Source organism: Marmota monax, unplaced genomic scaffold (genome assembly GCF_021218885.2).
Source record: "Marmota monax isolate L192 unplaced genomic scaffold, Marmota_monax_Labrador192_F-V1.1 WCK01_AAM20220418_F8-fsc00077, whole genome shotgun sequence".
Taxonomy (NCBI): domain Eukaryota; kingdom Metazoa; phylum Chordata; class Mammalia; order Rodentia; family Sciuridae; genus Marmota; species Marmota monax.
Genome location: NW_026694610.1, coordinates 9,738 through 32,014, shown reverse-complemented (window position 1 = coordinate 32,014; position 22,277 = coordinate 9,738). Strand labels below are relative to the sequence as shown.

The 22,277-nt window shown below is 37.7% G+C and overlaps 1 protein-coding gene across 3 annotated transcripts in view; it reads right to left on the bottom strand.

Annotated features, from left to right (window-relative positions):
• Fyb1 (FYN binding protein 1) overlaps positions 1-21,662 on the bottom strand; it is a 164,719-nt gene extending 143,057 nt beyond the window's left edge. The window contains exon 1 of one of the 3 annotated variants that reach the window (XM_046422238.1): positions 21,538-21,662. In XM_046422238.1, the coding sequence (XP_046278194.1) occupies positions 21,538-21,540 (3 nt within the window). In that variant the 5' untranslated portion in view covers positions 21,541-21,662. Of the gene's footprint in view, positions 1-20,332; positions 20,462-21,146; positions 21,246-21,537 lie in introns of those variants that run through there. The other 2 variants (XM_046422241.2, XM_046422239.2) reach the window with 2 other exon arrangements.
• Between the last annotated feature and the right edge of the window lie 615 nt (positions 21,663-22,277).

Below are 22,277 nucleotides of genomic sequence, written 5' to 3'. Positions count from 1 at the left end.
AAAAATATGTGAATAAGGACATCAATAAATATTGTGGAAAAGAGAAGCAATGATAGAAGGGAGAAAACTAAATTAACTAATTAGATAAATCTAATTAGATATTAGGATATATTAAACATTATATATATTATATATTTTCAATTATATAATTGAAAAGAAGTTATAATGACACAAAAATAAAATATAGTTTACTAAAAAAAGTTTGTTATTGTTACTCAGTAACAAAATTAGGGAGAGTATCTAAGTAGTTATTATTTTAGTCTTGTACTTAATGCCTCCCGTAAATCAGAATAAATTCCAAATAGATTATAGAGTTAAGAAGAAAAGTCAGAAAAAGACTGCAGTATTTATCCACAAAGGTCTTGGTTTTTAAGAAAATGACATCAGAAAAGAGTAACTTAAATAAGGGAGAAAAAACTGCCATGCAACAATAAACAGTAATAAAATAAAATGTAAATGTGTAAAATATTTTCACCAGAGAGAAAAGATGTAATATACACTAATTTAAGAATTTACATATGCGAATCTCACTTAGATGTCGGTAGAGAAGCTCCCCATATATCCTGTGAGAGGAGATTTGAACATTAACTGAATATAACTAGAAGCATTCCATTCAACAGTAATTAATTTATTTAAAGTAGTTCTTTAATACTATTTTACTTGTAAGGAACTGAACCTGGAAAGATTTAAAATTTTCCTCTCTCACTGTGTATATTCATAAGTAACAAAAATTTAGTTGCTTTGATCACCTCTTGGACTTTTTTAAGAAAATGATTCAGGGTCAGAAAACAACTATCATCTATATGTCTGAAAATGTTTATTACACTTTCTATTTTTCTTTACAATTCTTATTACACATATACGGCACAATATTTCATATCTCTGGTTGTATACAAAGTACGTTGACACCAATTCAAGTCTTCGTACATGCACTTTGGATAATGATGTCCATCACATTCCACCACTTTTTCTAATAGGAGAAACCCTGACAGCAATGCAGATTTTATCCAGGTAAGTTGTTATCTTATTACTTATAACTTACTTATCCAGGTAAGTTGTTATATCTTAACTCTTAAATTTCTGGAATGTGCAGCAGTCATTAAGGGGATCATTAACAAGTGGACTAACCTGAAAAAAAAATGCTTGTAAGTTAACTTTACATGAAAAAATGCTGTTATAACTATGTAAAATGTTGTGGAAAGGATTGAACAGTAAGGGAAATAGCTGTGGCTATGGATTTTTCCCTCTAGTTTTCTTTAATGTGTTTTGAATAACAGATACAAACATACACACAAAATAACTCTTTTATGTACAAGTATAGGCAAAAAGTGGCAGTCAATTAATAAAAATACCCAAATTTTAAAGAAATGAGCACAGCATATGTCTTAGGAGAAGGACTTTCTGTATTGATTGAGTATGGTTACCTAATAATCTGGTACTAACTCATCTGGAAATACCTGCACAGAGAGATAGAGGAAGATCCATGTTAAATAGGAAACAGCAAGCTCCCTTCGTGCTGACCTCAATCCAAGATTAGTGGCACTTCTTTCACCCTGGAGAGCTAGCAGGATGGAAGAGTTAGGCATCAGCCTCTGGAGGCCAGACAGTTTGGGTTTGGATCATTCTAGTGGTTAATTACTTAACCACCCTCTCCCTTGATTTCTAGATCCATGAAATGGAGTAAAAGTAGTTTATTTTCCAGGGTTGTTTTGAGAATTTAATAAATTGATAATTTCAAAATATTTGCAGCAGGGTCTGGCATAGCAGAAGCACTGAGTAAAATGTTAGCTATTGTTGTTGTTAGTATATTCCTTATTTCCTGAAACAACAAAGTTTGAAAAGTGATTTGAACCTTGAGATAGATTAGGACAATGCTATGTATATAGAAGAAAGATAGAACAGCTGATTTTTCTGCTTCTAAAGAAAAGTACACTTTTTACTGCCTGGATTCTTTATTTTCCAATCTATTCTTTGACATTTGCTGAAAGGAGTTTGTAATAGCAATAAATAAGCTATTTCTATTAAGTCAGGAAAACATATGTACAATGTACCATGCAAGAAAGTGAACTGATGGAAACTCCTTGAGGCAGACGTACTAAAGATACCTTGCACACATGAGTAAGAGTACGTCTTTTCACTTTTTAAAGACACAGAACCTAGTTTTATTTCCATAAAATAAAAATTTCTATGGCCATTGGCAATGCCAGTCTAGGGAGTCCAGGACCTTCTCTGTCCTCAGAGATGATGCCTATCATTCCTCACTAGCTCTGGGGGAAATGGCAATGACAAAACTCAAGTAAAAACTGCAGGAATATAGCTTATATTTTTGACCTATGTGGCTACTTATTAACTTAGAAGCATGGCTTTGCCTTAATCTCATTAGGCTTTTGTAAGATTATAAATCTACCAGCTAGTGAAAGAAAATTTATTGCTGATATCTTATTTAACAGATAACAGCAATGCATTGGTTAACAAATGCACTGGTTAAGACTGTACAAACACAATGTTTCTCTACTATTCCCAGCTCCATCTGCCCTATTCGACATTTAAATTTCACCCACACTTTAAAAAATATTTTTTTAAATGTTGGTGGGCCTTTATTTTTTTTTCATATGTTTATATGTGGAGCTGAGAATTGAACCTGGTGCCTCAAACATGCTAGGCAAGTGTTCTACAACTGAGCCACAACCCCAGCCCCCTGCACCACATTTTGTTATACAAAATTTCCAGCATACACAAATTCTAAATTTGAAATTGAATGTGAATGCCAACATATCCCCCACCTTGATTCTATAATGGTTAGCTTTTGCTATTCTTTTCTTTTTCACATCCATTCATTATCCATTCACATTTGGGGTGTGTGTGGCTCATGATGAGTTTCAAAGTCAGTTGCAGGCATCAATATCCTATTTGATACCAAGTTTTAAACACTCCTGAATTTCCTCTGCTTACACTCTCAAGACTAGTCCTGAACCCTCCAGCATGGTGGTATATATTTAAATCTGATCTCTTTCCCACACCTAGACACTACATCCAATCCAAACATGTCCAAAGGCAGCTGCCTATCCCGAAGACAAATTGTACCAAACTTGCTTAGACTCTTTCCATGTATCCAGAACTGTGTGCTTTATTCAATTCAGAATATTTAAAGCCAGAAATGGAAATTAACCTGTTCTGGGGTCATCAACTCCAATGATCTTAGGATCTAAGCAGGTAACATATGAAGGGGGCTTATATAAGATATTTGAGCAAGTCTGTTATTGGATACTGACAGCCTGAGGATAGAGTAGGCAATAAGAAGAAGCTGAGCTACCCAAAGAGTTTGAGAAAGCTGAGAATTTATGTGGAGGCGAGTCTTGCCTATCATCCTGTACTATAGGGAGGCCTGAATTTTAACCAGTTTAAGCAAGTCTAAGTAAGTCATCCTGTTAGTGTACTTAAAGGCATAAATTTATTAGAATAGCTAATAGAGTACACTGTCAAATAATCTTTGATTGCAGGTATTCTTGAATGCAATATTTGTAACCATTCAGTTAAAAACAGACCTTGACAAAGCAGACACTAACACAGAGAAATCATTACAAATGCTAAGATGTTGTGTTTCTAGTTCATGCAAGTTTCTTGCCCAGGAAGCCATTATTCCTCCACCTGTGGATTGGACACCTGTCTGTAATGAACCCAGAGGAATGAGTTTTTTCTCTCTGACTAGATCTAGCATCTTTTCCTAGACATGTGCTGGGTGCCCATTGTTTGGGTACCCATGAGCCTTGCAAATTAAATAGGAGGACTTACCATGCAGAAGTAGATAACGAAGAGAAAAATGAGGATGTAGAAGAGTCAAGATATATGGAATATTACATGTGTTTTTTCATAATTCTTCTGGCTACCTTTTGGAAATTCCCTCCCTCTCTGTTTGTTCTACTTATCAAATTCAGCAATACTTGCTCAGATTGTTATTTTTTTTTACTTCTTAGAATTGAAACCATCTGCACTGGACATACTCAGTATCTTCAGGTGGACTCTGATTAGAAATCAGAAGTTATAATAATTCCACCCTCACAGTCTTTTCTTTGTATGTTAGATAATTAACAAATAGTTTGGAAACTCCCCACATAACTCTCCCCCACTTCTTAGGTGACTAATTTGAATAGTGCATATATCTCAGCCCTATTGTGTTAGGGTAGCTATGTTCTACTATTAGAAAACTCCACCCAACTCTGAAGTGCTGTCTCATGCAGTTGTGGGTGCATGTGATAAAATTAGTTTCTGTCGGATGAATGTTCTCTTGTGATAGAGTAAATTCAACTACTTTTTTTCCCCCAAAGTTTTAGTGAATAAAATTGCTGGCAGTTCTTTTGGACTATGCTCATACATTGACAAATTAAAATATATTCATGTAAGTTAAGCCTCCCAAATGTCTATCAAAGTGTTATTGTTAGATCTCACTAGAATTCTTCCATCTAAATGACTGCCATAGATCAAATTCAGCAAATGATTCTTTCTATTCCACTTTGGTTAGTCTCTGCCACGATTTGCACAAGTACTAAATTTATTGTTGGCTTATCAGATTTTTGTAGCTCAAATCTGAGTTTAGAATAGTGATTCTGAACTCTGGTTTTATAATTCCACTAGTTGAGTTTAAAAGGCATATAGTAAAATTCTGAAAATTTTTATGAAAAATTTAACTTTTGTCTGTGTTTTAAACAGACAAAATGGACTAAGCATATATCTTTTAGAGGGAACAAATAGGCCTTACAAAGCAAATGGTCTCATCTTGAAAGAATAAGAAAGTATTCTTTAGATATTTAAAAAATATTCTCTTTCCAAAAATACACTTATTTTGAATTTAGTTTGTTTTGTAGAGTCTTTGAAAATTTTATTTACAAATTTTAAAATAATTTTGTATAGTTATTGCTGTGCAGCAGGCATTATTCTGAAGACATTCATGTATCCCATGTAATCTATATAATGAGTTTTAGTAATTTATCCCATTTTACAAACAGGGAAATTGAGGCATGGAGAGGGCAAATTGTTCAAAGCCACAAAGTCTAACCCAGAAGTATAGCACCAGATTAGATAATTTCCAACTTCATTCACTAGAAGTTGACCATTTCCACTTAGAATTCCAAAAACACTGGCATGAGTGATGATCAAAATGGACTAAGCAATATATGAATAACTAAAGCAAACTTTGAATGTTTAAATAACTTCAGGAATTAAAAAAAGTACCTGAGCCTGACATGAGAATCTCTGCAGATGGAGTTTAAATTACTATGTATTTTAAAATTCAACAGGTAATTCAAATGTGCAGCCAGGTTGAGAACCACCGATTTAAAGTCTTTTTAGCTATCTTAGTATAGGGAATCTCAGACTTTCATATATACCAGAATCCCCGGCAGAGCTTGTTCATGCCCAGGTATTTGGGCTCCAACCCCAGAATTTCTTATTCAGGGTATGGGAGGAACTCAAGGTAAGTTCCTAGGTGACATGATGCTCATGCTGCTGGTTTAGGGAGCACACTTTGAGAACCCTGTCCTTATAGGCTTGAGTGGGAGTACAGTGTGGTGATAGAGACCTAGAAGAGACTGGGGTAATTCCCAGGTATCACATTAGTCCTCATGCTGACACATCTCCCTACTGTCTTGATTTACCCAATACCACTGTTCAAGGATGAGGGAGGAAAGAGAATGAAACTTTGGGAAGCTAAAGAGAAGGGAAGAAAAGGAGACAGAGGTGAAGCATTAACTTCTGGTTAGTAAATTTAAGCTTGAGACTCTATCATTGACCAAACTATATGTCAGTGATACACTGAATGTAAAAAGAGAATAAGTTAAAGATGGTTATCCCCAAAGAAGATAAACTTTTGTACATCATAAAGAAAACAGAGACACAATGAGTGAGACTGGGACTAGAGGGGTGACATTGGGTCGGGCTTGGAAAGATTTCCAGCTCAGCTCCTCTAGGGCAAACTGAAAGCCTGGGGGAGTTCATTCCTTGAAGTCAAGGGCAGGGAGAGACTGCCTTTTCCTTCCTCAGCATCAAGAAAGGAGACTAAGTAATCTGCTATGGAGATCACACTGGGATAGTCCAGGGCTTCTCAGTTGTGGGAGAATTTGTCCTTCTCCCCACAGGGAACTTGAGAGTATCTGGAAGTGCTCTGGGTGAAAATGGGGGAGCAGAGATGCTATTGACATCTAGTTGGTAGAGACCAGAAATGTTGCTAAACATCCTATAATGCACAAGACTTCTGAAGTTGAGAAAACCTAGGCTAAATACAGCCCCAGAACCAAGAGCTAGACTAACAAGTCAGCTGATTTAGCAGGGAATGTGCTAAATGATCATTGTTATTGTGAGCCTGAATCACCTACCTGTTTACAGATTTGGCTGTGGGCTGAAGTTGAAGGAAGAAGTAGTACAGATAAACACAACACCACAAAAGGGGGAGTAAAGTCAGGTAGAAAGAAACATCAGCCAACTGATCAACAGAACCTTCTCAAAATTTGTCTATAAAACAAAATTCCAAGATATAGGAATAAAACTACTAATAAGAAAGAGCACCCAAGAAAACCAGCAATTGAAATACGGTGAAATACGGGTTTAAGTTGGAGTAAAGAAAAATGCTAAAATATCCAAAGACAAAAAAAAAAGAAGAAGAAAAGAAAGAAAGAAAAATACTAGTAATATCTGAAAAATAACTTTAAGAATTATTTAGGATCTACCAAAAATAGAATAACAACCAAAAGATTTTGAAACAAAAATAAGCAAACATTAGGTGGTCATGAGAAACTATCAATTCAAAAAATTGGAAACCAGAACTTTCTCACTGAGAACAAAACTCAATAGATGGGATAATATCTTCATTGGACACAGATAAGGAAAGAAACTATGATGGTCTGTCTGGAACTGAGGCTCCCAGAACATGTGATATTAGTGCTAAAACTGAGAAAGTGCTAGGAAAACTGGGAACAGTGGTCATCCTAGATACAGGTGGATAAAGAATTAGTGAATTGGAAGATGAAGCTGATAAACTGACTTAAAATTCATAACAGAGAGATGAAGGTATAAAAATGGAAAAGAAATTAAAATTATAGAGGATAGAATGAGACTTTTATATAATAGGAAATCTGGATAAAAAAGAAAAAAATCTAGGGAGGAGGAAAAGGTTGAATAATAGTTTTTGAGGATGGAATAACTGAGAATTAAAGAAAGTCTATAGGCTTTAGATTGGGTTAGCAGCTACAGCCTGTGGAGACAAATCCAGACTGCCACCTTTTCTCATAAACTTTTATTGGTGCACAGACACATCAATCTGTTGAAGCATTATCTATGGATAGTTTCATTCTACACGAAATGGCAAAGATCAGCAGTTGCCTGCAAAGAGCCTGTGAAACCTAAAATACATACTATTCAGGTCTTTAGAGAAAATGTTTGTTGACCTCTGCTTTAAATCAATACTATGAACACCAAACATGATAAATGAAAATAAATTCACATCTCTCTGAAGCACTGTAGATCTGTAGAACTTAAATGTAAAGTAATATCTTGAAGTGAATGGCAGAATTTCATTTTCAGGGAATGACAATTAGTCTCAAAAGCACACTTAACCATAGTAGAAGTCAGAAGCTGCTGAAGAGTGAATATTAATTTAGAATCTGTATACTCAGATAAACTATTATTTAGAAGTGAAATAAAATTGAAGATTTTAATCATACAAATAACACTATACATTGTAGTGCATAACATGATCCCTTTCAAATTGATGTATGCATGGAATCATACGCTCCCACAACTTTGCCCTGTTTGACCAAGGCTTGACCATGTGTCTCACTTTGACCAATTAGATGTGACTGAAAATAATGTTCATTTCCTTCAAGCTGAAGTTTCAAAAAATGGAAGTAGGGCTGGAGGATCATGTTCAGGAGATAATTACACTACATTAAGAGCCTTGTCATGTTTGGGAGAAAAACAATAGAAACATTGAATAATTTTAGAAATTCTTAAACAGAAGGCAAGAGTTTCTTGTGTTTGGGGCAAGCCGATAAAGGAATCCAGTGCAGAAGAGTAGCATATAAGAAACAATGACAAACATGGAACTTTACGAAATATATTGACCAGTGTAAGAGGGTTAGGAGAGCAGAAGCAAAGTCACATTTATGTGTGAAATAGTCATACATATGACATAGGAAGCACTGGAAAGTGATAGAGGAAGAGGGCAGAGTAAAATAAATGCACTGTGACAATCAGTTCTCCATCTGGGAAAATATAAGGTACCTACCTCACATCACAAATATAAATAAAACCCTGACAATTAACGACCTAAATATGAAGATCAAATCCTTAAGATGGTTATAGGACAATAGTTTTAATATTTTGAGATAAGGGATAACTTCTTTAAAATGACATCAAAAGCAGAAACAATAAAAATCTTATTTTAAAACTTGACAGCATTAAGATCTTTTAAGTTCTGTATACAAAGAGACACTGAGACCAAAGTAAAGAAATATCAATAGATTGGAGAATCAAACCTGCAATGTATGTAACTAGTATAGGATTAATGCCTATAATAATATAAGAAATTCCTATAAATAAACACAAAAACATAATTCATAAAAGAGGGACAAAGCACAAATGAAAATAATTTACAGAGGAAGCTGGCTGAATATAAAAAAACATAGAAAAATGCATTCCATTTCAGATATACTCAGGAAAATTAAAATTAAAACAACAATGAAGTACAGTTTTCATATAACAAACTCTCAAAGTTCTAGCAATAAATTTGACAATATCACGTTTTAGGGATAAAAAGAAATGCCAATTCTCACACTATTGTGGTGGTTAGAATGACTTTAGGGAACAGTTTTTTTTTTTTTTTAACATCCTATAAAACTTGAAATTTCACATGCCCTCTGTGTAAAAGAATGTTCAAACTAGTATTGATTGACATTGAAAATGGCGACAAATTAAACTTTGGAGAATAGATGAATAAATCGTAAAAGAATCAATCATCGATTCAATAGATTGAACAAGAGCCACACACAGTCCAGATGGATTTGTCTTGAAATCAAACCAAGGGAGAGTGAAAGATCACAAATTGTAGAAAAAGAAGCCAATACGCTACTGCACATCACTTTGTGGGTACACACAGAAGAAATGAAAGTATAAAAACATGGCCAGGCTACCTTCAAAATAGGTGTTCCTCTGCTGAGGGAAGGAGGGGCATAGAACTAAAGTGGGAAAAGTGAAGGTTTTAATTATTTCTTTTTTATTTTTTAAAATAGATGGCAAAGCATTAATATATTTTAAGTGTGGGCATAGGTATATGAGCATTCGATGTGTTGTTTGTTTCATGATATTATATTTTTAAAAAGAAGGACATGAGAAGAGAGAGTGCATATTCAATAATTAGGAAAGTGATAGTGAAGGTACCAAATCAAGAACTGGAGCCCCATGCCCACTCCCTTGAAGAACAGGATGCCATATTTAGTGTGGTTTAATGGGTTCTCTAGACATGACTCACGTTTCCTTTTATATGCACTGACCCTTTATGTGAATGAAAGATATCACCTGGAATTTGAGCCTCTCTAGTCCTTGTCTTAAAACTTGCTTTCCATTACAGCAGCATTTTTACTTTTTAACACACTGGGCTAGATCTTGGGGCATATCCTCATAAAAGAAGGATATGAATTGGCCAGAGGTGATAATGTGTGAAGGTGAATGTGTTTGTATTTGGGAATGTTAGCATATCATTCAGTACTGTAATTAACCCTCTCAGCTTATGTAGGAAAAGAATCATCTCCACTTGTGGGATGTGGTTTGGAAGCCCAGCTCTCCCAGGGAAACTTCTAGCGTGGTTCCCTTTCTCTTTGATTTACCTGAGACACCAGTTCTCAACTAGGCCTCCATTGCAGTCCTTCAAGGGATTTATTTGCGTGGTGTAGAACCCATTCCCTCAGAAAATAAATACTTATTCTCTAACTTAGCTGTATTCAAACTTGGAGTCCATGAGTTTGAGGAATATGGGAATAAAACCAATATTTAAGCCCCAAGCTAAGATCAAGGCCATCCATAGAGGATGCATTGTCACTTCAGAATGCACCCTGCCTCAAAATGTAAATCAGATAACAGCACCCACTCCTTTGTAGGTGTCTCCAGTGGCTGTCCTGGTGTACAACAATAAAATCAAATGTCCTGGTCTAAATGTTTATGTCCCTACAAATTTACATGCTGAAAAGTCTAACTCCCAAAGCAACAGTTTTAAAAGTAGGATCCTTTGGGAGGTGCTTCTATCCTGAGGAGCCCTCCTGAATGGGTAGTGCCCTTGTCAAAGAGGCCAGGGAAGCATGTTTGCTCTTCCACCCTGTGAGGACACAGGAAGAAGCTAGCAGTCCACAATCTGGGAGAGGGCCCTTACCAGAACCAAACCATGCTGATACCCTGATCTTGGATTTTCCAACTCCCCAAACTGTGAGAAATAAATTTCTGTTGTTTATGAACCACCCAGTTTAAAACATTTTGTTAGAGCACTTAAAATGAACTACAACCTTTAGGTCCTAGCAATCAAGTGATCACCACCTACCTATCTCTTAAACCACCTCTTGTCACTGTCCTTTCCTGCGTATCCTACTACTATCCTGGTCTTTTTTCAGATCCAAGCTCATTCCTGCCTCATGTCTTTATCACCTGACACTTCCCCAGCTTGAAACACTCTTTAACCCCCCTTTCCTCATGGCCAGCCCATTTCCACACTTTGGAGCATCCATTCTTGGGTACCCACCTCAGGTTAGGTTAGGGTGGGATCTTGAGGTGGCTCATGTTTTATAGGCTGCTCCTGTGATTCCAATGTGTAGTCAGTGGAGAATCATAGCTCTGTCTTACACCTCACCTGGTCAGAGATCAGACAGCTACCAAAGATGATGTCTCCCCTCTATTTTCCATCTCAGTTCCTTAGTTACCTCCTTCAGAGATCAGCACAATTTATGTACATTTCTGTTTAACTTTGATGTTTTGGTCTATCATTTCTAGGGAGCAATGCATCTCCTAGCATAAGCCCTGGACATGTAGCATCAGTGTCAGCTGGCAACTTATTATAAATACAAAATTGCCAGCTAGGTGGAACTGTGACCACGGACAGAAAAGGCCCAGTGGCCCGCGGCGGGACAGAGCTTCCAATCACTCCTGCAAGGTAGGCGGGCCTGCGACCCACCAGCAGAAGAGGAGCAGCGGCCTGCTGAGAGGCAGAGCCGCCCCCTCCCTCTGCACCGGCAAGGTAGAGGGAACTGTGACCACGCACAGAGCAGGCCCAGCGGCCTGCTGAGGGGCAGAGCCGCCCCCCACCCCCCGCGCCTGCCAGGTAGGTGGAACTGTGACCACGGACAGAAAAGGCCCAGTGGCCCGCGGCGGGACAGAGCTTCCAATCACTCCTGCAAGGTAGGCGGGCCTGCGACCCACCAGCAGAAGAGGAGCAGCGGCCTGCTGAGAGGCAGAGCCGTCCCCTCCCCCTGCACCGGCAAGGTAGACGGAACTGTGACCACCATCAGAACAGGCCAGACCTGCAACCAAGAGACAGAACAGGCCCAGTGGCCTGAGGAAGGGTAGAGCCGCCCCCCCCCCCCGCGCCTGCAAGGTAGGCGGACCTGTGACCCACTGGCAGTACAGCCCCAGAGGCCTGCAGAGGGGCAGTGCCGCTGCCTGCGCATGCAAAGTAGACAGAACTGTGACCACCGACAGAACAAGCCTAGCGGCCCGCAGAGGGACAGAGCCGCCGCCCGCGCCTGCGAGGGAGACTTTGCAACTATACAAGACCAATATAAATATATAGGGGGAAAATTCAATAGCACAACAGTTTCACCAAGTAGAAAGGAACGCGAACAGTATGAAGAGACAAGGAAAGAAAGGACCACAAGCATTGCAGGTCAACTCAACGTTAGAAGAGGTAATCGCTGCAGCAGATGGAATGTCAGATAAAGAATTCAGGATATACATGCTTCAGATGATCTGGAGTCTCAAGGAAGACATCAGACAGCAAAATCAGACAATGAAAGATCACTTCAACAATGAATTACATAAACAAATCCAAGAAGCAAAAGATCAACTATACAGGGAAATAGAGGTTATAAAAAACAAACAAACAGAAATCCTAGAAATGCAGGAAGCAATAAGCCAACTTAAAAACTCAATTGAGAATACTACCAGCAGAGTAGAACACTTAGAAGACAGAACATCAGACAATGAAGATAAAGTATTTCAACTTGAAAAGAACATAGACAGCTCAGCAAGACTGTTAAGAAACCATGAGCAGAACATCCAAGAAATATGGGATAACATCAAGAGACCAAATTTAAGAGTCATTGGGATACAGGAAGGGACAGAGTTTCAAACCAAAGGAATGAGCAATCTATTCAATGAAATAATACGAGAAAACTTCCCAGACTTGAAGAATGAGACAGAACCCCAAATCCTAGAAGCCTACAGGACGCCGAATGTGCAAAATCATAAGAGACCCACACCTAGACACATTATAATGAAGATGCCCAACATACAGAATAAGGAGAGAATTTTAAAAGCTACAAGAGAAAGGAAGCAGATCACATTTAGGGGTAAGCCAATCAGGATAACAGCTGATCTTTCAACACAGACTCTGAAAGCTAGAAGATCCTGGAATAACATATTTCAAACACTGAAAGAAAATGGGTTCCAACCAAGAATTGTGTTTCCAGCGAAATTAAGCTTCAGGATGGAAGATGAAATTAAAACCTTCCACGATAAACAAAAGTTAAAAGAATTTGCAGCTAGAAAACCATCTCTTCTAAACATCCTTGGCAAAACATTACAGGAAGAGGAAATGGAAAATAACAATGAAAACCAACAGTGGGAAGTAGGACACTAAAGGGGGGAAAATAATCAAAGAGGAAAACAAACCATGTTTAGTAACATAAATAAACAAATATGGCTGGAAGAACAACCCATATCTCAATAATAACCCTAAATGTTAATGGCTTAAACTCACCAATCAAGAGACACAGGCTAGTAGAATGGATCACAAAACAAGACCCAACAATATGCTGCCTACAGGAGACGCATTTGATAGGAAAAGACATACATAGGCTGAAGGTGAAAGGTTGGGAAAAATCATATCACTCATATGGACTTCGGAAACAAGCAGGAGTATCCATACTCATATCAAATAAAATAGATTTCAAGCCAAAGTTAATCAAAAGGGATAAAGAGGGACACTACATACTGCTCAAGGGAACCATACACCAACAAGACATAACAATCATAAATATATATGCCCCAAACAATGGTGCAGCTATGTTCATCAAACAAACTCTTCTCAAGTTCAAGAGTCTAATAGACCACCATACAATAATCATGGGAGACTTCAACACACCTCTCTCGCCACTGGACAGATCTTCCAAACAAAAGTTGAATAAGGAAACTATAGAACTCAATAACACAATTAATAACCTGGACTTAATTGACATATATAGAATATACCACCCAACATCAAGCAGTTACACTTTTTTCTCAGCAGCACATGGATCCTTCTCAAAAATAGATCATATATTATGTCACAGGGAAACTCTTAGACAATATAAAGGAGTAGAGATAATACCATGCATCCTATCTGATCATAATGGAATGGAACTGAAAATCAACGATAAAAGAAGGAAGGGAAAAGAATACATCACTTGGAGAATGAACAATAGGTTACTGAATGATCAATGGGTTATAGAAGACATCAAGGAAGAAATTAAAAAATTCTTAGAGATTAATGAAAACACAGACACAACATATCGGAATCTATGGGACACATTGAAAGCAGTTCTAAGAGGAAAATTCATTGCTTGGAGTTCATTCCTTAAAAAAAGAAAAAACCAACAAATAAATGATCTCATACTTCATCTCAAAATCCTTGAAAAAGAAGAGCAAAACAACAGCAAAAGAAGTAGAAGGCAAGAAATAATTAAAATCAGAGCTGAAATTAATGAAATCGAAACAAAAGAAACAATTGAAAAAATTGACAAAACTAAAAGTTGGTTCTTTGAAAAAATAAACAAAATCGACAGACCCTTAGCCATGCTAGCGAAGAGAAGAAGAGAGAGAACTCAAATTACTAACATACGGGATGAAAGAGGCAATATCACAACAGACACTTCAGAAATACAGAAGATAATCAAAAATTATTTTGAATCCTTATACTCCAATAAATTAGAAGATAGTGAAGGCATAGATAAATTTCTTAAGTCATATGATCTGCCCAGATTGAGTCAGGAGGATATAGACAACCTAAACAGACCAATATCAATTGAGGAAATAGAAGAAACCATCAAAAGACTACCAACTAAGAAAAGCCCAGGACCGGATGGGTATACAGCAGAGTTTTACAAAACCTTTAAAGAGGAACTAATACCAATACTTTTCAAGCTACTTCGGGAAATAGAAAAAGAGGGAGAACTTCCAAATTCATTCTACGAGGCCAACATCACCCTGATACCTAAACCAGACAAAGACACTTCAAAGAAAGAAAACTACAGACCAATATCTCTAATGAACCTAGATGCAAAAATCCTCAATAAAATTCTGGCGAATCGGATACAAAAACATATCAAAAAAATTGTGCACCATGATCAAGTAGGATTCATCCCTGGGATGCAAGGCTGGTTCAATATACGGAAATCAATAAATGTTATTCACCACATCAATAGACTTAAAAATAAGAATCATATGATCATCTCGATAGATGCGGAAAAAGCATTTGACAAAGTACAGCATACCTTTATGTTCAAAACTCTAGAAAAACTAGGGATAACAGGAACATACCTCAATATTGTAAAAGCAATCTATGCTAAGCCTCAGGCTAGCATCATTCTGAATGGAGAAAAATTGAAGGCATTCCCTCTAAAATCTGGAACAAGACAGGGATGCCCTCTCTCACCACTTCTGTTCAACATAGTTCTCGAAACACTGGCCATAGCAATTAGACAGACGAAAGAAATTAAAGGCATCAAAATAGGAAAAGAAGAACTTAAATTATCACTATTTGCAGATGACATGATTCTATACCTAGCAGACCCAAAAGGGTCTACAAAGAAACTATTAGAGCTAATAAATGAATTCAGCAAAGTGGCAGGATATAAAATCAACACGCATAAATCAAAGGCATTCCTGTACATCAGCGACAAATCCTCTGAAATGGAAATGAGGACAACCACTCCATTCACAATATCTTCAAAAAAAATAAAATACTTGGGAATCAACCTAACAAAAGAGGTGAAAGACTTATACAATGAAAACTACAGAACCCTAAAGAGAGAAATAGAAGAAGATCTTAGAAGATGGAAAAATATACCCTGTTCATGGATAGGCAGAACTAACATCATCAAAATGGCGATATTACCAAAAGTTCTCTATAGGTTTAATGCAATGCCAATCAAAATCCCAACGGCATTTCTTGTAGAAATAGAGAAAGCAATCATGAAATTCATATGGAAAAATAAAAGACCCAGAATAGCAAAAACAATGCTAAGCAGGAAGTGTGAATCAGGCGGTATAGCGATACCAGACTTCAAACTATACTACATAGCAATAGTAACAAAAACAGCATGGTACTGGTACCAAAACAGGCGTGTGGACCAATGGTACAGAATAGAGGACACAGAAACCAATCCACAAAACTACAACTATCTTATATTTGATAAAGGGGCTAAAAGCATGCAATGGAGGAAGGATAGCATCTTCAACAAATGGTGCTGGGAAAACTGGAAATCCATATGCAACAAAATGAAACTGAATCCCTTTCTCTCGCCATGCACAAAAGTGAATTCAAAATGGATCAAGGAGCTTGATATCAAATCAGAGACACGCCGTCTGATAGAAGAAAAAGTTGGCTACGATCTACATACTGTGGGGTCGGGCTCCAAATTCCTCAATAGGACACCCATAGCACAAAAGTTAATAACTAGAATCAACAAATGGGACTTACTCAAACTAAAAAGTTTTTTCTCAGCAAAAGAAACAATAAGAGAGGTAAATAGGGAGCCTACACCCTGGGAACAAATCTTTCCTCCTCACACTTCAGATAGAGCCCTAATATCCAGAGTATACAAAGAACTCAAAAAATTAGACAATAAGAGAACAAACAACCCAATCAACAAATGGGCCAAGGACCTGAACAGACACTTCTCAGAGGAGGACATACAGTCAATCAACAAGTACATGAAAGAATGCTCAACATCTCTAGCTGTCAGAGAAATGCAAATCAAAACCACCCTAAGATACCATCTCACTCCAGTAAGATTGGCAGCCATTAGGAAGTCAAACAACAACAAGTGCTGGCGAGGATGTGGGGAAAAGGGTACACTTGTACATTGCTGGTGGGACTGCAGATTGGTGCAGCCAATTTGGAAAGCAGTATGGAGATTTCTTGGAAAGCTGGGAATGGAGCCACCATTTGACCCAGCTATTCCCCTTCTTGGTCTATTCCCTAAAGACCTAAAAAGAGCATGCTACAGGGACACTGCTACATCGATGTTCATAGCAGCACAGTTCACAATAGCAAGACTGTGGAACCAACCTAGATGCCCTTCAATAGACGAATGGATAAAAAAAATGTGGCATTTATACACAATGGAGTATTACTCTGCATTAAAAAATGACAAAATCATAGAATTTACAGGGAAATGGATGGCATTAGAGCAGATTATGCTAAGTGAAGCTAGCCAATCCCTAAAAAACAAATGCCAAATGTCTTCTTTGATATAAAGAGAGTAACTAAGAACAGAGTAGGGACGAAGAGCAGGAGAAGAAGATTAACATTTAACAGGGATGAGAGGTGGGAGAGAAAGGGAGAGAGAAGGGAAATTGCATGGTAATGGAAGGAGACCCTCAGGGTTATACAGTGGAGGAGGTAGAGAGAGAGGAGGGGAGGGGAGGGGAGAGGTGGGGAGGGGGAGGGTGGAGGATGGGAAAGGCAGCGGAGCACAACAGACACTAGTATGGCAATTTGTAAATCAATGGATGTGTAACTGATGTGATTCTGCAATCTGTATATGGGGTAAAAATGGGAGCTCATAACCCACTTGAATCAAATTGTGAAATATGATATATCAAGAACTATGTAATGTTTTGAACAGCCAACAATAAAAAATTAAAATAAATAAATAAATAAATAAATAAATACAAAATTGCAGGCCCCAGCTGCATGCAGTGGTGTTCACCTGTAACCCTAATGATTCAGGAGGCTGAGGTAGGAGGATCAAAAGCTCAAAAGCTGGGCTCAGCAACATAGTGAGGCTTTAAACAATTAGCAAGACCCTGTCTCTAAATAAAACATAAAATGGCTAGGGATGTGGCTCATGATTAGGCACCCCTGGGTTCAACTCCTAGTACAAAAGAAAAAAAAAAAGAAGAAAGAAAAAAAAAATTCAGGCCCCACCCCTGATCTTTCAGGCTGAAGTTTGAGAACCACTGCGGAAACTAGAAGCTTTGGGAATTCAGGCCCTGTGTGCTGTTCACTCTGACCTTCCTGCCTAGCAGTAGGGGCTCAGGGCTCTTCTATTGAATGAATGAGAAATAGCACTTTTTGAGCATATTTCTCCTACCAGAATCTCACATCTAGATTGAAGGTTAGAAGAAAGGAGAGAAACAAACCAAAATCCCCCACCCAAATAATTTTTACCTCATTTCTCAAAACCTTCTAAGGTTTATACATAAAAGATTTTTCTCCTCACTGTGAGCATACAAACATTTTTTGTGCATTTTAGAGAGATCTCAGTTGAAATGTACCTAAAAATATCTGTCACATGAACAACTATCATTCTATTATTTCAGATTAGAACTGTGAATTGAGCTGATTTGTGTAAGGACAGATGTTTCAAAAGTAGGATCTTACAGCCCTGTTCTCCCACTTCTGAATTCTAGCATCATAATTTGAAGAACATCAGGGACCAGCTGAACTGGAGAGAGACAGTTGAAGAGACTGGGCCAAGTTCCCAAAGGGAGAAGTGAGAGACTGAGCCAGGTTGGAAGATGAGCCCAGCACTGTGTGCCTAAAGCTCATCAACCTTAAAATCTGGTAAATTTATCCTTATAACACGATAATGCCTTTCTGCTTCATTCTCACAAATTTCCATAGTTTTACTAATATAAGTTACAGAGAGAAGGCAATAAAAGGTGAATTTCCCATGACCACTTGAGCCATGACTGAACCCCCCCCACCCCCACCCCCATGGATGGTGTCCTCTGGACAACTCAGCCTGGGGGAGGTGGTTATTAGTCACAGCAGTCACCCAAAAGGTGAGCTGAGGGGAGGAGAGTAATTTAACCATTGAACCCCCCTTTCTGAATCCTGGGGTGAAGAAACCATTGCCAGCAACTCCTTCAGGCTCCTCTCCCAGGGGCATCTGTCACATTTCAATGAAGTGAGCATTTGAAAACAGAAAAACTTGCAGTGAGCCCAGCAGAGGCAGCTCCGACAGCTGATTCCAGCTCTCCCAGGGATGAGCACTAGCCTGGGAAAGGCCCTTCACACACATAATGGTGAGTCCTGGACTTTCCTTTGACCACCAGGTTGTCTCCCTATGTAACTACTCTTTGTAGGATGCAACGTAATGCAGAGAAGCTCAGGCTCTGAGAGATGACAGAACTGTGCTCATATTCAAGTCCCGATGTTCAGTAGTTGTGTGGCTGTGAGCAAGCTACTCACCCTCTTCAAAACTCAGTTTATTCAGCTATAGAATGGGAATCATAGCAGTCATTGTTTATAGAAATTGCTATAGAATTTAATGACATAGTGTATGTGAGGGCTCACTACTCCTAACTGCCAGTATCTTTCTCCCCCTGTGCTCCTTGGGAGTTTCTGTGCTTCCTTTAGACATTAATACTTGGATTGGGGATGGGAAGGGGCCACCATTCATCCAGTGTCTGGTGTGTGCCTTCAATCTTACTGTCTACACTAATACTGCAGGATAATTATCACCACCACCATCATCATCGGATGAGGAAACAAACTCAGAACTTATGTGACTTGTGAAAAGACCTACACTAGTGAGTGAAGCTAATCACAAGCAACTAAAGTGTGGTCTTTTGATTGTGTTATGGAGTCTTTCAAAGAGAAAAAAATAATGTATTTCTGCCATTGTTGTAGAACATCAAAGGTAATGTTGGGGAGAAGAAAATAAAGGGAAATACTTTCTTTTTAAATATAACCTTGACATCTACAAAGAGAGGCAAATATATACAAAGGTAGGCACATAGATTCCATAATTGCACTAAGAAATTTACTTGCTTTGCCATTATTAGTAAGAAAACTTAAAATGTGTTTTTTATCAAGAAGAAACTGGAGTTAGAAGTCTTAAATATATGTGTTTTTTTCACTTAATTTTCTGATAGTTCTGTGAATAGAAAATCATCAATGTACATAAAAGAATGCTTGTGATAGTCTAGTCTATATTATCATAAAGAAAGAGAAAGAAAAATAAAACTAACCAAAATTTCCAACTCTATTACACTAAAGAAAAGAGAAGCAATCAAAAATCTCCAATCCTATGGAAAAAACTAAGCTAAATTATGGAATACCACATAATTGTCAACAATGCTTTAATCATTAAAAATTGCATCATAACTTAGATCTATCATTCAAGATATTTTTAAATAAAAAGGCAGGTGAGGAAATGAAAGTATGATAACAGAAAATTATAAAGTACATATTTTAAATGATGAAATTATACACAGATCAGTACTAATTTAACAATGATTGTCTCTCAAGTGAGAGGACTATAGAAAGAGTTTACTGTTTCATTTCTGCATATCTATATTCCAAATCTTGAATATGTGTTACTTTATAATAAGCAACCATAATTATTTTGGGAAAACATCACGTATATATTACAAGAAATGCACACTATCAAGTTAAACTCTCTTTTCTTCTATTGTCATTTTGTTTCCACTAAAAAAAAAAATCCATTATATTCTCCCTCTTTGTGAGCAACAGTGTCCTTGTTTATTTTTTGAAGATCTTAGTAATTAAGGTCAAGCTGTTTTGTTTTATTAGAACATTATAGTTATGCATAGTAGTTGGTTTTATTTTGACAAAATCCTACATGCAAGAAAGTTGATTTCAATCCCCATTGCCCACTTCTCCCTCCCCCTCTTCCCTCTTTTTATTCTCTTCCTCTACTCTATTGATCCTCCTTTCTCTAGTAACTTTGTTTTTGATTGACACTTTCTACATATACATAAAGGTGAAATTCTCTGTGGCATATTCATACATGTATATAATGTGAGTTTATTAAATTCATTTAATTCTTCTTCCCTCATCCCTCCTCCTTACCTTTCCATCCCCTTTTACTCCTCTGATGTTCTCTATATCTTTGAAGCTGTTATTTTAAGAGTCCTGGACTCAAAGGCTTGGTTTGAAAGCCCTGTGGGGATTTGTAAGTCACACCTCTGCTGATGACTGCCTTCCTCTACAGGTTGGGCTGTTACAAAGAGGCTGGTGTGCTGCCATCTCCCCATCCTGGTCGCTCCCCTCCCCTATGACTCTGCAACTCTGACCCCTTCTCTCTTCCTTCCTCTCTTGCCCCAGAAGGTTTCTTTCTCACCTCTATACTTTCCCCATCCTGAAATGAAGGGCTTTCAGACTAGGAACACCTGGGATGAACCCTTTGCTCTTCCTATTCCAACCAAGCAAGTGTGGGAGCCATTGTCTCCAACACTGCACTCCCGCAAAGGGAAGTATCCTCTCTACAGTAAGAGAAAGGACAAGGCATCTCTGGTCTATGGGGGGTTGAAATGATACAGGGTAGAAAATGAGCTGTCTTCTGAACTCAGGAAGCATTAATTCCACATATATATTTTGTGGGTTGAGTTTTTACAGAGAAATAATAGGAAACCATGAAGCAGAATATTGGTACTGTAGTTCAGCCACATTATAGGTTAAATGATTGTTATGATACCCCTGGAAACCCACTCTATTTCAGTGTGCTCCAAATAATGACTTTCAATTAATTTTGGGAACACCATATGTCCCTAAAATTTGGACTATTTGAGTTTTGTTTGCTTCTTTAATTAAAATAATAAAATACACTTTTCAAGCAAGAGAACTGCTTTTGCAAAATCTCCTGTGTTATCAAAATGGCACCCACCTTCAGCAATACTGCCCAATGTCTGCCACTGAAGCCCTCTTCTGAGCTCCAAAGTGCTCATCCTAGGAAACTTGACTTTGTTACTGGTTCTGACACCCAACTCTCTTAAGAGGCAAAGAAAGACAAAGAATACAACTTTTCTTTTGCAAAACATAGCGGTCTTCCTCTGTTCTGACAGCTAGTCAGAAAGGGGAACTCCTGAAGCCACAGTCTCAACGGGTGTAATAAAGACTCAGCAGCTTCCTTAGCACACAGAACATAAATGAAAGGAGCGAAAATTCCAAAGACTTGGAGGACATGGCCATGAGACACCCCACCCCCTCTCATTTGATGGAGAATACCAGGGGATGTTTGGCAAGAGAGCAGGAGAGTCAGAAAATCTATTACTTACCATTGTGTTTGAAAAGAGTGGATGAGCCTGGCACTCAGTGACCCTGGTGATGCTGTGACTTGGACAGTGAATGTGCAGTTTAGCTCTGAAGGGTGTACTTCCTTTCTGAGCTGTGTGGTCTGACCAGCCTTCACACATTGATATGGAAGGCTGTATTTGCATGTTATCTCAGCTCTCGAAACATTTGTATAACTGGCCAGGTTTATCTCACTGTTATACTGTTGTAATGTGAAAACAGGAATAGGTGAAGCTTTGAAGTCTAAAAGATTGATGAAAATCTTTTAAAAAGGTGCCTGGATATTAAAGTCTGTGGGCATTATTACCAGTTTTATTTAAAAATCTGTATTTGGGGATACATGTATATATGTATATGTGTGTATATTTTTCTCTCTGTCTGTCCTATTGTCTATGAAATCTGTCTGTTCTGTTGTCTATGAAAGATGTATACTAAAATGTTAATAGTGGTTGACTTGTGTGGAGTATTGTTACAAAGTAATCATTTTGTACACCTGTGATTGTTTCAAGTTTTCTATATTGAGTACATAGCACTTGTGTAGAAAATAAGCATCCTCCCATAAAAAAGGATAAAGATCATTTTTATCAACAACTCTAAATATATTAAAACTCATATAGGTGGTACTAAAATGGTAAAATTTTTAATAAACTTATTATAGAATCCCATTCATTTCACTCATAAAGCAAAGAACATGTCAATCTACTTTGTGTATTAATTTGAGGGT